The sequence below is a fragment of the Sciurus carolinensis genome, chromosome 17 (assembly GCF_902686445.1).
Source record: "Sciurus carolinensis chromosome 17, mSciCar1.2, whole genome shotgun sequence".
Taxonomy (NCBI): Eukaryota; Metazoa; Chordata; class Mammalia; order Rodentia; family Sciuridae; genus Sciurus; species Sciurus carolinensis.
The window spans coordinates 18,349,397-18,366,798 of record NC_062229.1 but is presented as its reverse complement, the minus strand read 5'-3'; the positions used below and the strand labels follow the sequence as shown (position 1 = coordinate 18,366,798).

Below are 17,402 nucleotides of genomic sequence, written 5' to 3'. Positions count from 1 at the left end.
ATAATCCACCCATTAGGTTACAGCTCTGTGACCTAATCACCTCAGTTTTGAACATTCCTGCCTTGTCCCACATCTGGTCTCTGGGAGATACCTCATATCCAAACCACAGCACTGCCTTGTATCTTTAGTGAAAATGAGCACCTTTTCGTGATTTTGTGTTATACTGCATTCCTGCTTTACTGAAGTACCATCAGCATGGTGGCACACATTCAGGTGACAGGTGATGGCTTGACAGACACGATCAGTGAGGCATGAGCTCCTTGCATTGATTCTTTCTCTATTTTTGGCTAACCTCGTAGGATCATATATCATAATATGTATTTTTACTCTAATTGACTAAACAGTGTATATCTACAAGGTTATGTTTTATAATGCCTAACATGTTCTAAATACATTCCCTAGGATTCCATTTGTTTTTTCTTTCCTGTTTATTTAAGAAAATTGAATTCATCAGTTATGTTCTCAGTTCTACTTATTTCGTTTTCTTCTACCTGAGTATGCTCAGAGTGTTCATTGACATTGTCTTCTACAGCCCAGTACAGTTGAAGATCTTTCCTACAACTTCCTTATTTGGGCATTAAAGCTGTAATATAGTTTATTTTGATCCAATTACTTTAACAATCCTGAGCAACCTTTATTTCAAAATCTTTTTCTTCTGCACTTATTTTTATACCACTAATAAAAATTCTGATTTTATTGAATTTGTATTTTCATATTCTACTGTATTGATGTATTTAGAGAAAAGACAAATTCACAAAGTCTAAATGAATATAGATTTATACATATTTCATAAAAAGATAAAAAATTGTCCATTGTGCTCCTTTGCTTAAAAACTCCCTTCCCGAATTTATCCTTGTGAAAAGCACACCTGAGCTGCCATCCAACATGCCTTCTCAACTCTGCTTCATAGACACCATGAGTTGGCCAGGGGTAGTGGCTGACCAACTTAAAACAAGAACATGGGGATTGCCAGGTATGGTCATTTCCTCTTGCTGCTGGAACCAATGAAAAGCTTGATTAATTAAAAGAGCACCAATTAATTATGTTATAGTTCAGAAGACTGGTAGTCCAAAATGGGTATCACTGGGATAAAACCAAGTTGTCTACTTGGCTGTGCTCCTTCAGGAGGGTGTGAGGTGTTGTTATGGTTTGCATCTGGAGTATCCCCAGAAGCACATGTATTGGAAGCAGGATCCCCAGTGCAGCAAGGTTTAGAGGTACAGCTATTAGTCAGCATCTGGTTGTGGGAGCTCTGACCTCATCACTGGATGTTATGGTTTAGCTATATGTTGGCCCCAACGACTCACAGGTCAGAAAATGCAAGAAAGTTTAGAGGTGAAATGATTGGGTTGTGACAGTTTGAATGTACTCAGGGCATTAATCCCCTAGTGGGAACTAGCAGAGCTTCTGTAGGCAGGTAGGGTGTGGCTGGAGAAGATGAGTCATTGGAGGTGTGGTTTTAGGGCACATGTTTTGCTCTTGGTGAGCAGGACTCTCTCTCTGTGCTTCTTAATGCCATGTCATGAGCCACTTTCCTCCATCACACTCTTCTGCCATGGTATTCCACCACACCTTGGACCCAGGGCAATGGAGCTGCTGTCTTTGGACTGACACCTCTTAAATCATAAGCTCCACCATAAATTTTCCTTCTCTAAAACTATTCTTGTCAGCTCTGCGGTTTAGAAGCAGCAATAAAGCTAACTAAAACAGTTGATTAATGAATGGGCTACTTGGAAGTGGGACCTAGTGAAGGAAGTAGGTCACTTGGGTGTGATCTCAAAGTGTTCATCCTCTCTCTGTCCCCTTCATGCTCCCTTTCTCTCTCTGCTTCCCAGTTACCATGTGCTGAGTAGCTTCCTTCTGCCACAACCTTCCACCATGTCTCTCCCTAGAGAAGCTAGCAAAGACATAATACCTCTGAACCATGGTGATAGTGTTGAGCATAATCCTCTTGGCACTGATCTGGCTTATGGTTTGACTCATGGTGACACTGGATGGATGTCAGATGTGGAGAACATGGGGAGTGGTCATGTACCTGAGACCTGAATCATAGGCATATATGGAGGGCATACAGCTCTGGAATCCAGAATAGTAATGGTGCTGGTGCAGGGTGCAGCCATCTCCACTGACACATTGGTAACTCTGTGCCAGATGTGGATGTTCAGAAGCAGTCAATGATCAAGGACTGGAGGACCAGGCCTCCTCCGAAACTTAAAGAAGCTTTGGGATAACTTGGGGAATATCTCACTGCAGAAACTGATCCACTGTCCAGCATATGGTCACATGCAGTGATATCTCAGCTCTGGATATGCAAGTGCACACTACCTCCTCATGAAAAGAGTCCAGTACCTGAAACATAGTCATGCCCAGGTCAGACACAGGGCAGGACCTGGACAATGTAATTCTAGTGGACAGCAGTAACAGCATAGGAGTCAGGACTCTGCAGGGTGTGGAATGATATGACATCTTCTCCAAAGTGAATCCAAAGTAGTCAGTTCCTGAGGAGAAGAGAACCTTGGAGCCACATCTCCCTCTCTGGAGTTCTCCAAGGGAAATAGTCATTGGTGATGTCATGGGCTGAAGGTACTGGTGTCCTCTGTGGGGCAGGCTGCTATCAATCACCATGTGTCCTACTACATGAGTGAAATCAATACCCTCTACTTTTCTTCTTGGTTCCTAGCCATCTCCTGGCATTTCCATCATCCTTTCTAAATAAACACTCTTCTTTTTTTACCCACCATGTGGTTCCCATTTCTTAATGGGCTCTTGGTTCCACCCTGGATTTTCCTGTTTTGTAGATCACAGTCTCCACCTGGCTTGGCTGAGCTGTTGAAGGTGGGGGTCTCCTGCTACACCATCTTGATGATGTAATGCCTGAAATGTATTCACAAAATAAAAGGTTGTCCAGTGATTCCTCCACTCAAAACCCCAGCATCAATAACAATTAAAGTCACACCCTCCCAGTCACCTAGGAGTCCACCTGAGGAGTGCCTTCCTCCATTTTTTATTCACTTCCTAATTCTTTAACCCAAATCATGTATGTACATGACAGTGATGGACCTAAACACCTTGCACAGCTGTTAAGGTGGAACCACAGACTTGGACCTGTGATCTACAACATCAGAAAGGAGAAGCGGGACTATGTGCCACAATACTCAGGACATTGCTAAAATGAGCACATACAAGTTCTCTCTAGAGCAACCATTCCTGATACATGGACAATCAAAAGACTTGGCCACATTGCTGCCAAACAGGGTCACTGAATATTATACTCTCTGAAGTTCTATCATGATTTTCTTTCTTTGAATTTGACATTAGATTTCATCAATCTGTTTCTTATAGTATGACTTTGTAGAGACTGGTGTCTCTGTACCAAGTGTGAGCAAGGGATGGCTTCATTCCTAGGAAGAGGAGAATGGCAATTGGATCCAAGAACACAGTATGGACCAGGTGTGTAGAAACCCTGAAACACATGGGCATAGGGAGCCACATAGTAGATCTTCCCTTCTGGTGAGAAGGTCTCACCCATGGAACATTGCCTTAATACCATCCCAGTAGTCTCTGCTTTTCTTTGTTCCCAGCCTCTGTTGGCATCTTAAGTATGTCAATATCATCAGCAATCCTTTCCATGTAAATAGCATCCTCTTTTTTTTTTTCCACCTACACTCTATTGTTGTGGATGTTCTCTGGGATTTTATGGTTTGTAGAGAGTTGTCTCTACTTGGTTTTAGGTGGGAAGATGAAGCTGGTAACTCTTCCACTATTCTGATCATATCATTCCTGAATGATCTTCAAAGAGGTAAAGTCGGTTCAATGATTACATTAAAAAACCCAGCATCTCTTACAGAAAGTGTCAGAGTCCCATGGCCGTGTGGGAGACTACCTAAGACATTTGGCCTTCTTTTCTAATTTTTCTCAGGCTTCCCAAAATTGTCCCAAAGACAATTCTACAAATGAAAATAATGGAATGTGTATCCTTTCCGAAAGGTTAAAGTGGAGTCCAGACTTCATGGAAATGATCTACCACATTCTGAAGAGGAATGAGAGAGTGTATTAATAACAAGTTAAAGGACATGGTTAAAATCAGCACATACCAGTCCTCAAGAAAAAATCATTCCAGGTATGTAGACGATGAAAACACTTAGCCACGTGCTTTTCAAACAGAAATCTCTGCACCTTGTCCTCAAAACTACACTGATGTTCTTTGTTTGGCTCCAAAAAAGGATTTCACAGGGCTGAGTCCTATAATACAACTTTTTAGAGGCTGATGCCTACATGTCATATGTGAGTGAGGAATGTCACCCCTCTTGAGAGGAAGAGAATGGGAAACAAACCCAGGAATACAGCGTGAACCAGGTAAGTGCTGCAATTCTCGAACACCTGAGCACTGGGATCCCCACAGGATGTAGCACCTTCTGAAGGCCTCACCTGCTGCCTACTCCTTTCATGCTGAACTCCAGGACATGAAAGTCATGCTTGGTGTATTATTGTTCTCAACTGGTTTCTAGTAATGTTTGACTTGACCTGTAAAAATGCATGCCTTATAAGTTTTTAAAGATGGTCCTCATTCTCTGGCGTGGAATATTGAGGATCACACAATGGACTAGATGTGAGCATGTAAAGAAAGTTGTGGATTCATGCAGATGCCTGCCTGCACAAGCTCTTCTCATACATCTCTAACCACACAGCTGGAACATTGCTACACTGTCCCTCGGTGGTGAGAACAGAGGCTGTGACAAAGTGTGTGTGAGTTCTAGGAAAGCTATTTGTGGACTTGGAAAGATGTCTGCTCTTGTTTGTGACAGACAAGCTCTGAATCACTTATTGAGGAAATGTTCATGGGGAAAGACAATCATCCCTTGAGATCAAGTCCAGGAAGTAAGCAACACCATGAGCCAGAAACCCCAGGGGGAAAGAATGTGCATATCTGGCAAAATAGATGGTCCCCAGGGATGTAAAACGACTGCATGCACAATTACATTCCTAGTTTGATTTTCTCAGTTATGGAAAGTCAACTGAGTAACAATGCAATAATTAATTTAATGAGCATTCATGAGAAGTCAACCTCTGAGGTCTTGGAAATAGTAAATATGCCCCGTGATCCACTCAGCCACAGCTCAGCTCTGCCAGGAATGAGTGACTTCACCTGGACCTTGAAGAGCCCTCCTCCCTGACACCAGCTCCTGACCCTCATCAGAGCTGAGCTGACCCTCACCACCCAGGGAAGGAAGAGCAGGAGCTCACCACCCCTGGGGTGCTGATGTGGGAGCAGGTAGGAGGCAGCACAGCACTCACAGGACCAGACATGGTGGCCCAGGTGGGGACAATAAAATGAGATAACCCCTCACTTAGAGCAGTCTGAGAAGTCAGCTACTGTGCCTCTTGACGTCTCTCCCTCTCAGTTTGCTTCCTCTCTCTGCTGGAACCCAGTTCTGAGGAACTCTGGCCTTCCTAGTAGAAACCGACTTCTCTTACTGCCACTGTCTGTCAAGAGTTCCCTACCCTGCCATCTCAGTCATCTGGAACCATCACAACTACCTTCACCCTCCTTCATCAAACATTTCAAGCAATTACTACCATTTTGACGTTATCTTTTATAAATCTATAATACGGGCTGGCCTTTTCCCAGCAAACCATGAATCTTTCCATGATTTATAGTTAAGGCTTCATAGATCAAATATATTAATTTCGTCAACCTATGAACTATTTTAGCATCTAAAGTATTCTGCATCATATTTTCTCATTCATTTTACTCATTCTATAATCTATTTAGATTATAGAAGCAATTACTGATGTTCACTTCCCTAATGTTACAATAGACCTCATGTTGAGAAAGTAGCTCTACAAAAGTTAGGCGTCTCCATGGACATGTTCATATCATACATTTATGTTTTCCTCTGATAGCTGGTGTGGCCTCTTGTTCTATATCCAATGTTTATGACTTATTTGGGAATACAAATATTTATTTGAGAATATGTAGATGGATTTAATATTATTTTTTCTAAAAAGTTAAACATTAAACACTTATTTTGACCTTTTACAAATTCCCTCCAAAGCACCCAGAAATTTAAAAGGTAGTGATTTTTATATCTATATATTTAACAGGATGAATTTTAATATGACAGTGAATATAACATTACCACCATTTTTAGGGTTATTCCCTAATTGGAAAGAAAGAAAATAAAAAATTCTAAGTCTTCCCATAAATTGTAATAAGATTTTGGGATTTCAAGCCAAAAATATAAGACCTAGAAAAGAAACAGTTTTTATTAATTATTTTTATTTGAAGAATAATATTTAAAGAATGTCAATATAGTTTTAGGAAACTATTAAACTAAAATGAATTCCTAGGAATAGGACATCTCATCAATACAGAAAATTCTAAAGTTTTAATAATATCATAACAACAGCAGAGATAATGCTCAGGCACATCATTCTTCACGACATTAAACCTCTCTCACACTAAAACACTTATGAAATAATTATAATCTATATATGTATATTCTACTTGTCAGGAAATTTTGCTCAAAAAATGATTAAAATATTCAGAGGGAAACGTCTGTGGCCAGAATGAGAATCCAAATGTGGGGGGCCAGTCCCAGGAACTCATGGGTTGCCCAAAGGGTGGGTGGGGTTGGTGCAGAGGAACATGAACCCCTGGAACAACTTGAAGCAAGTACTGCTCATATTTATTTTAGTTCTTCTTTTATAGTATTAAGTAAAGCAGGATTAAACAAGATCCAAGATATAGAGAGGTTACCACAAGATTTGTCATTAACCATGCTTCCCAGCAGGTGTCTAACACAGAGCAGGCACATTAGGGTCAACTTTCTACATTTACTTAAAGTCACTCACATAAGCAAATGACAGTGACAGGTGTTTCCCTCTTTACATCCTACTGGACTTTGTTTACCTTTGGTGTCAGACCTATTGTCAGCACAATGTCTCTATTTTTTTAAGCTAATTTTACTGAACTATTAAGGACAACATGTACTTAATCTTTAGCTCTTATTATTATGTTATTGATTTAACCTTAAAGGTCTACTCTATCACTTAAACAAGCTCAGTTAAAACTAATTTAGGTTCTTTTACTGCCAATCAATCAGTGTGAGTGCTTAATTTTTATCCTAATATTCTTTATGTTACTGATTTATCCTCTACCTACTGTAATACATGTATGAGACCTAAGCCAGCATAAACTACTCATAACCACTTAACATGCAATGAGGGCATTTGATCTTAAGATAATACTTTTCTAGTTGTTTGAGAATGCCGTTTCTTTATTCTTTAGTCTTAAGTTTCCATGGTGGCCCTTGGCATCCAAGCCTTTGAAGGAACAACCATTATTGGACATTTGTCTGCTTACCATAAATATTGATTATTTATTCACCATTTTCATTGTACGCTCCTGTATAGGGAAGAGGTGCATATGTGGGAGGTGGGTCCTTATAATTATTCACTTGATTCCCTCTAGGTGGTTACCACAAACGTCCCCCAATCTTGTAAGCTAAGTAGGGCGCTCCTTGCACTGTGGGGAAAACAAGTATCCTGTTCTGTTTTATCAGGCTGTTTTGCTGGTAAAGCATTAACTGGGGTAGGTGTGGTCAGCATAGGAGCAAGCAGTTCCTGTAACTGTAGTTTTCTGAAGAACTCCTCAAACTCTGTACCTTTAGACTTATCATGTGTGATATAGTACATTTTTAAAGCATTCCTCAGCCTCACCCAAGCTCCACAGACTCACTGAGGTTAAATTCTTATCACAACAATCCAGGGAATATGATTTGCAGTTGCATAGTTATAAGTATGATAATTACAAGAAAACACCCAATTCCCAGGAGAGATGACAGGGGCAATTTCCAGGAATGGTGGCCCTGCCATGCCCTTCCCCATGCTCAGACCTTGTCAAGCAGCATGGCGGAAACAGTCCCCGCCACCAAATACAGTAAAGATGAAACTATTTCCAAATTAAATAATGACTTTAATGGAATCTTCACTAAATATCCAATAATATCGTTCTTCCAACATGGCTAAAGGATCAAAACCTCACCAACAAGAATAGACTGTTACCAGGTATAAAATTTGATAGAAAGTATACTAGGTGACTCTGTTCAACTTTCAAGTATATCATAAGGAGAAAAAAAATTAATTAAAAAGACAACAATAAAAAAAGTGGAAAGAAAAAACTTAAAAAGAACCTGAGAGATCACTTAAAATTATAACATACATGTCATTTATAATCATATAGTTATATAAATGCTATAAAGGAAATACATGAATTTATTAAACTGACAGAGGCCATTTATAGATGACCATAAAGGGGAAAAATAATAATTAAAATGAATCAATACTGAATTTCTCAAAAAGAAAACTGACACAGTAAGTACCTGAAGTGAGCATGTTTTAAAAGCCATTTCCAGATACTACAATATTTTGATATGATAAGAATAGAGGATGATGCAAAATTTGCATAAGATTCATGCTTCAATCTGGAAACTTTAGGATTTCTATATTAGAAATTCAATGTTGGTTGGATTTATAAAAGGAAAGGAGTAATTACAGGGAAATCTAGAAAATAATAACTGCAGTGTGTCCCCATACTTTTTAGCACAAGAAGCCTCAAAATCCAGAGGTTGTAAAGTGCGGACATCGCAGGAATCAGCACTGTAAACCAAAGAGTCTTCCAAAGGTCGCTGAATCTGTCTAGAGTTAGGGACTTCATGTTTCCACACGGTTAGGCAGATCACACCAGACCAGGATGCTGGGGAAGGGAGGACTGCTGGGGATGTTGCAAACGCTGGAGTTCAGGTCCACAGAAGAGTCACTGCATCCCTGTGTGGAGAGATTGTTGAGATGAAGATTGGGGCTGCACTCCTGGGGCATCAGGTCCAGGTGGTTCAGTCCTGGAAATGCACATACCTGGAGAGTTCCCGTGAGCCTGAGGTGTTTGGTCCCTCCCAGAGAGCACTTCTGGAGACTGCTGACCTACACTTGTTTTGTTTTATTTTCTTTTGTTGCAGATTGCAATGGTAACTACAGCTTCTCATCAAAGAAATCCAATGGTTAAACAAAATGCATGATTTCTTAATTTCCCACTGGGGTCATCCTGGAGAATACCTATTAGGAGTGAATTTTGAGTACCTCTTGTCCCTCTTTCACAGTAAACCCAGAAACGCCATGGAAAGAGGAAACCAAACAGGAGCTGGAAACTTCATCCTCCTGGGATTCACAGATGACCCTGACCTGCAGTCCCTCCTCTTTGGTCTGCTCCTGTCCATGTACCTGGTCACTGTGCTGGGGAACTGGCTCATCATCCTGGCCACCATCTCAGACTCCCACCTGCACACACCCATGTACTTCCTCCTCTCCAACCTGTCCCTGGCTGACATTGGTTTCACCTCCACCACTGTCCCCAAGGCTCTGAGGAACATCCAGACTCAGAGCAGAGTCATCACCTTTGCAGGCTGCATCTCACAGATTTATTTTTTTGTTTTGTTTGCATGCCAGGACAATTTGCTCCTGACAGTGATGGCCTATGATCGCTTCGTGGCCATTTGTCACCCCCTGCACTATGTGGTCATCATGAACCCACGACTATGTTTGCTTATGGCTCTAGGGTCCTGGCTCATCAGTGCCCTGGGCTCCCTGCCAGAGAGCATGACCATTTTGAGGCTGTCCTTTTGCATAAACAGGAAAATCCCTCACTTTTTCTGTGATCTTCCTGAAGTTCTGAAGCTCGCCTGCTCTGATACCTTCATCAATAACGTGGTGGTGTACTCTGTGACCATCATCCTAGGTGTTTTCCCTCTCACTGGGATCCTCCTCTCCTATTCTCAGATTTTTTCCTCCATCCTGAGGATCTCATCAGACAAAGGCAAGTACAAAGCCTTTTCCACCTGTGGGTCTCACCTCCTGGTGGTCTCCTTGTTCTATGGCACTGGCCTTGGTGTCTACCTCAGTTCTGCTGCTTCACCATCCTCTAGAATGAGTCTGATGGCCTCAGTGATGTACACCATGGTCACTCCCATGTTGAATCCTTTCATCTACAGTCTGTGGAATAGGGACATCAAGGTGGTACTGAGGAGAGTCCTTGGCAAGATGGTGCCTCTCAGTGAAAGTTCCTTTGCATGAATCTGTTGAACAGTGTTGTGCATGGTTCATCCAATACTTTCAAATCTTATGCTTTTATTTTGAAATTTTTCCTTGGGTATTCCTATTGGGTCTTTCTAGCCCTAGCTACTATTCATAACTTTACGGGTTAGAATACCCGTTCTCTTTCTAAACAGTCATTTGAACATTCTGGAATACATTCTGTTATTTCCTCGGTCATGTAAACTAACACCTAGGAGGTTGTTTTGAATTTTTATTGACACATAATAATCTGGCATAGTTATGAGTACATTGTGATAATTTGACAAACATAAATAATGTGTAATGATCAAATCTATAAATTTCCCATCTCCATAAACATTTCAACTTTAATGGAGTTGGAAAGCTTTGAACTCGTGGTGTTCTTTGTAAAATATATATAAAAAATTGTGGGATTATAGTCACCCTACTGTGCAGTAGAACATTAGAACTTATTGCCTCTGTCTACCAGTCCCTGGGTCTTCATTATTCAGCCTCCCCCCGTCCCCTCCCTTCTCCCCTTCCTAACCTTTTTCAAGATCTGCTCAGCTGCCCACTCCTGTGGAATCAACTTCATTTCTTTCTATATATGACCAAGAATATGCTAAGTTTGTAGTTTTTAATTAAATCTTACACTTTTGCATAACCCCTGAAGTGGAGGGATGTTCACTTAAAGTATTTCGGAAATGTTGCCCAGATTGCATAGCCATTTACAGAGATTTTCTGAGATGGTGAGAATAAAACTAACTCAAAATGCTTCCACTTTTGATCTGACTCCTTTTCCTTTCAGTCATAACAATCAACATGGTTGAATTTTCCTATTCACCACAGTATTGCTTCCTTAACTGTCAGAACTATATCTTATTCACTTTTACAACCAAGGTGCCTAATGCAGTTCTTGGTAAAAAAAAAATGATGCTCAGTAAATCTTTATAAAATGGAAAGAAAATCAGAGGGGTGGGCAGTTAAATATCAAATAGATTCTGGATAAAAACACAGAAATTCAAAAGATTAGTACTAGATTTTAAGCTGGAAAAGAAATGAAAATTTGTACATATAGATATCAATAAGAACAACACTCAAGATGTGCCAGCAGCTACTTCAGTGTGTTATCCACATCATCACATTCCTTTTTCCAGTACCTTCTTTACGGAATGTATTAGCCCATTTTCCATTGCTGTAACAAAGGACATGAGGCTGGGTACTCTGTGCAGCAGAGAGTATTATATAGGTCCTGGTTTACTAAGATGAATGTCCAAATAGTATAGCATAGTTTTTATATGACTCTCTAATCCTATCAAATCATGGTAGGGGACTCATGGACAAAGCACATGCACAAAGCAGAAGTCACATGGAAAGATGAAAGCCAGTAGACTGGAGCAAAGTCTTGCTCTTTCATAGCAACCAGGGTGTTAGTAGAACTGAATTAATAATTTCTAGGGGTAGTAATCCAGTGACCTAACAGCCCTGCCCCACAGTTCAACTCTTAACCACTCAACTCCTGGCCAACATCGCCACACTGAGGACCAAGTTTCCAACCTGGGAAGCTGAGGAAGACACACTTAAACCACACCCAAACCAGACCATGCAAATGGGGACACTTTCTCCTCTGTTCAGATAAGGAAGTAAGAGCTTACAGCAGCAAGGTCATTCACTCAAGGTCACAGATATGGTGATGAGACTAAACCCCAGGGCTGTATAAATCAGGATTCTTACACAGGGGTGATCTTGGTTCTTTCAAGTCAAATCTTACAACAATAAGAGTTAAACCTTAAGGAAGAGGGAGTCCTCTGACCAAAATTTCTACTTCCAGAATTCCACTTAGTAGCTGTTTTTCAAATATGATGTTCTCAGCTGGTTCATGCCTGTAATCCCAGTGGTATGGAAGGCTTGAGTGACAAGTGGCTACCACATTTGGAAACACCAACAGAACATCCGTATCATCACAGAAAGTTTCATCAGTCACTCACACACTAATTTTGCAATGTAAATACCTGCTCCTGTAGGGATTCAGGGATTCTTGTAGGTTATGGTTAGCCATTTTGGCACCTGGGAGTGTATCTCTGTATGGTGTCTATACACCTGTCACCTGAGCCTGGAGTTGATAAAGATGCAGGGACTCTCATCACCCAATGCTGTGGAAGGCCACATGGGCAGAGAGGGTTGATGGTCTTCAGCATAAGTGGCTCTGAGCTCCTCCCATTCTCCTTTCCTCCCATGGAAAGAGTTGAGCCTAAGGGGATCCTTCTTGACACTGCCTTGGCTTGCAGACTGCCTCGTGGTGACACATGATGGGGACCTGGGTAATGTTCATGGAGGTGAGACCTGAGTCACAGGCATGAATGAGGGAGCACAGCTCTGGGATCCAGAGCAATACTGGCACTGGTACTGGAGGGCAGGCACCTCCACTGAGACTCTGGTAACAGTATGCCAGACATGGAGGTGGTTTAGCAGCCCTTGATCCAGGACCAGAAGCCCAGGCCTTACAGAAGCTCTGGTTACAGAAGCTCTGGACTCCCTTAGGGAATAGCTCTGTGGCAACTGACCCACAGACCAGCAGATGGTCACCTTGGCTCTGAGCCCCCATGTGCAAACTCCCTCCCCATGTCAAGGTCCAGTGACTGAAATGTGGTGGTGTCCTCGTCAGCCACAGGGCTCTGGCAGGGTCAGGGAGGGGACCACTCCTCTACAAAGTGGCTCAGCAGCAGCCAGTTCTTGGGGGAGGAGAGCTGTGCTGCCTCATCTCCTCCTGGGCTCCCCAGTGGGAATGGTCACTGGTGAAGTCAGGGGCAGAGGTTCTGGGGTCCTCTCTGCAGCAAGTTAATAATCACCATGGTTTCTCCTACATGGGTGAAACCAAACCAGTAGTCTCTGAATTTGTTCTTTTTTTCTAGCCAACAGTGACCCTTTTTAACCTATAATGTGGGTCAGATTTCTTAATGGGCTCTTGGGTCCCTGAGGGCTTTCCTGCTTTGTACATAGCCATCTCTGCTTGGCTTAGGTGAGCTGGTGACGGTGGGGATCTCCTGATACATCATGATGACATCATGAGTGAAAGACATTCACAGAATAAAAGGCTGTCCAGTGATTCCTCTACTCAGAAAGTCAGTATCACTAACAATTAGACTCACAACCTCTCCCGGTCATCTAGGAGTCTACCTAAGGAGTTTCTGCCTCCCTCCCTGACTCACATTCTAATTCTTTAACTCAAATCACGTGCACACATGACAGTGATGAACCATAAGTCCTTGCACAGCTGCTAAGGTGGAGACACAGACTTGGACCTGTGATCTAGTATGTCAAAAGGGAGACTGCGTATCATTATACTCAGGACATTGTTAAAGTGAGCACATATGAGTTCTCCCTAGAGCAAGCATTCCTGATCCATGGACAATGGAATCACGCGGCCACATTGTTCCCAAACAGGGGTCACTGCACATTGCACTCTGCAAAGTCCCCAGTGATTTTCTTTTCCATCGCTGTTCTAGGTCTTCCCTTCTGGTGAGAAGTTCTCACCCCATTGCCTACTCCTTTATGCTAAACATTGTCACCCAAAAGATGACACAATGTCCTCCTGTGACCATTTTCTGGAATTGTTTTTAAAGTACATGTAAAATATGTCAAAATACACACCACTGTCATGTATATCTAAAAAAAAAACCAAAGTATTAAAAAATAAACAAAATAAAACAAAACAAAACAAAACAAAATTTCACATTAATGAAGAATTTGAATTGTCTAGAAGAACTCTGCACCACTTAGGGAAACAGACTTCTTTAAATGCATAAATGAAGGCACATATTCAATTGGTATTTACATCATAAAATCAGTAACCATTTTTATCCTTATCCTGTGTAAAGATGTAAGGATGGCACATGACAAAATATTAGTGCAAATGCATGCAAAATTCTAATATTAATATCATATATTTATTATTTTATTCTTAAATTACACTATTAAAAGAATCATATTGTCCCAGAAAATCAAGCTGTAGTTTAACTATGTGAAGTTCCATTGACTGTCTTAAATATCTCCTGAATGACCAGGTCCTTCTTGAGATGAATAGATGATCAATAGACCAAAGAGGCTTTCAATTTGGGCATAAAAAATTACTGATCGCATTATATAAATTTTGATTTTATTGATTTACTGAAAGAAGAAGTTATAACAGCAACTGTCACATAAGCAAAAAGATCCTGCTTCTTCCTGACTAGTTATAACATCAAGTAATCATATAGACAATGACATAACTTGTATAACTTCAAAAGAGGTTCATGTTGTTCCTTAAAATCCATGTGTTATCTCCAGAACTCTCTAATCACTGATGATCTAGTATATATTAAAGAAAATAAAATTGTGCACCAATAAAAATAAAATAAATAAAAGAAAATGTTTGTAATATTTTAAGTGCATATCCCAGGACACAGCATTGTATGAATATTATTCATATCATGTATTATATATGATTTAAAAACATGTATACATGGAATAAGCAAAAGACAAAAATAATTTTTAAATTAGTTCAATATTTGCAGCTGGGGTTTTTTAATAAAATATTCCAATGCTAAAAAAAATGCTTGATTTGTGATATAGAGAAAAGTGTCTTGTGAATTGTTAAAGATGGTCCATATTCTCTGTGCTGAGTGCCGAGGACCACGTAGCAGCTTGTTTGCAAATGTAAAGCTCTAGATGTCTACAGACTCCACCCTGTGCAGTCAACACCCCTCTCAATGCACTTACCTAAAGAAATACCTGGAACTTCTTCTGCACTGAACTTGGAAAGGTGAACATAGAAGCTTTGCAAGGTCATCGAAAGGGAAGTTCATTGGAAGAACTGCATGTGGATTTGGATGTGGTCTTGTGCACAGCTCTCGCTTAAGGTGCAGGACTCACATGAAATTGGATATTGCCTGTTCATGCCTCGGAGAGACCAAGGAACTCCATCTCACACAGTGAGGAAATACTCATGAGGAAAGACAATAATCAATAGAGATCAAGTTCAGAGGCAAAATGACATCACGAGCCAAAGCCCCAGGGGAAGGACAGACATAGCTGGCAAACAAGATGGTCCCAGGGATGTAAAACTAGCTGCATGCACAATTGCCTTTCTGGTTTGGTTTCCTTGCTCATGGGAATGTAATTTCTCAGAGAATACAGCAACAAGCAAAGAAATAATTTATTGGGCACTCATGAGAATTCACCCTCGGAGATCCTGGAAATAGCAAATATGCCCCTTTTCCCTCTCACACAGCTCAGCGCTGCCAGGAATGAGTGGATCACCTGGGCTTTGAGACCACTCTTGCCTGATAATACCTCCTGCACTTCATCAGAGCTGAGCTGACCCTCATCATCCTGGGAAGGAAGAGCAGGAGCTCACCAGCCCTGGGGAGGTAGGAGGCAGCACAGTGCTCACAGGACCAGCCTTTGTGGCCCAGTGGGGACACTGCAGAGAGGAGGGCCCCTCCCTTAGAGCACTCCGTACTCTGCTCCTGTGTCTCTCCCTCTCAGCTTCTTTTTTTCCTGTTTCCTTTTCTTCTGGAGTCCAGTTCTGAGGACCTCTCACCTTCCTCCTGACATTGTCCACCTCTTTGCAAATACAAAATTAAAATAAATCCAAACTGTATTTGTCACAAAGAAAACTCAGAAAGAATGAATATAAATGGTCCAAGTAGGCAAGGTTGAGAGAGCCATTTCCATGTGCTAAAATATTTCAATATGGTGTCAGGTGATGAAAAATGTGCATAAGATTCACTTTTGTATTTACAAACCCTGGAATTTCTGTATTTATTTGTTTGTTTTTTTACTTATTTAGATTGGTACTGGGGATTTAACTCAGTACATCCCCAGGCCTTTTCTTTACTTTTTATTTCTTTTTTTCTTTTTTTTTTTTTCTTTTGAAACAGGCTCTTACTAAGTTGCTTAGGGCCTCACTCTGTTTCTGAAGCTGACCTCAAATTAGTGATCCCCGTTCCTCAGTCTCCAGAGTCACTGGGATTGCAGGTGTGCCCACCACACATGGCTTAGCATTTCTATATTTGACAAATCCATCTTCTTTGGATTTATGTAGTGCAAGTGGTAGGACAGAGGAGTGGAGTGCAAATTATATTCCCTGCTTGTGTGATTATGCCAAAATGAAACCCAATATTATTTATGTCTATAATGTACTAATATACACATAAAAATAGTAAAAGTGAAATGGAAGTGATGAACACTCATGATGGTTATTGCTTTTTCTAGCAGAAGGAGCACTAAAGGCCCGCAAGATAGGACATGTAGAAATTACAGCGGTCATAGGCCATCTGTCACCCCTGCACTACATGAACATCATGAACCCACGACTTTGTCAGCTCATGGCTTTCGGGCCCTCATTCATTAGTTTCCTGGATGCCCATTCAGAGACCATGACCATCTTGAAGCAGTCATTCTGTGCAAACATGGAAATACGTCACTTCTTCTGTGATCTTCTTGAAGTTCTGAAGCTTGCCTGCTCTTACACCCTCATCAATAACATAGTGGTGTACTCTGTGGCCATCATCATGGTTTTTTTCCCTCTCACTGGCTTCCTCCACTCCTACTCTCAAATATTCTCATCCATCCTGAGGATCTCATCAGACAGAGGCAAGTACAAACCTCTTCCATCTGTGGGTCTCACCTCTTGGTGGTCTCCTTTATGGTACTGGCCTTGGGGTCTATCTCAGTTCTGTAGCCATACTGCCTTCTAGGATGAGTCTGATGGTCTCAGTGATGTACGATGGTCACCCCCATGCTGAACCCTTTCTACAGTCTGAGGAACAGGGACATCAAGGAGACCCTGAGGAGAGTCCTCAGCAAGGTGTTGCCTCTCAGGGAAAGAGTGAATGCACTTCTCTCATGAATCACAATGTGGGCCATACTGGAGACAAGAGAGCCTCAACCTCTCCATCCAACACTGTGGTTACCTCTGCTTGGTGTATTTTAAGACACATTTCTCCACTACGCTTTTTGGCCATGGTGTTCCACCACACCTTGAGCCCAAGGCAATGGAGCCCACTATGTACTGAAATCTCTGAAATTGTGAGATCCAGTACAAATATGTCCTCCTCTAAAATTGTCCCTGTCACATCTTTTTCTCAAAGTAGCAGTAAATCTAACTAAAGCAGTTGAGCACTGCATTTGATGAAATAATTCATTGGTAAGTGAATAGGCTACATGGAGGAAGGACCTAGATGTTGGAAGTAGGTAACTGCAGGTGTGACTTGGAAGGGTTCACACTCTCCCATCCCCTTTCATGCCCTTCC

At 41.3% G+C, this 17,402-nt stretch overlaps 2 protein-coding genes across 2 annotated transcripts in view; one reads left to right on the top strand and one right to left on the bottom strand.

The window, feature by feature from the left end:
• Positions 1-17,402, bottom strand: part of LOC124968171 (uncharacterized) — a 109,489-nt gene that overhangs the window by 73,070 nt on the left and 19,017 nt on the right. The gene's annotated exons all lie outside the window — the stretch shown is intronic.
• Positions 9,175-10,128, top strand: LOC124968881 (olfactory receptor 7C2-like). The gene has a single exon (XM_047531717.1). It carries the CDS (start codon positions 9,175-9,177, stop codon positions 10,126-10,128), a length of 954 nt encoding a protein of 317 aa, XP_047387673.1.

Excerpts from the sequence above, each read along its gene's own strand:
- LOC124968881 (XM_047531717.1), top strand. The coding sequence starts at position 9,175 with ATGGAAAGAGGAAACCAAACAGGAGCTGGAAACTTCATCCTCCTGGGA.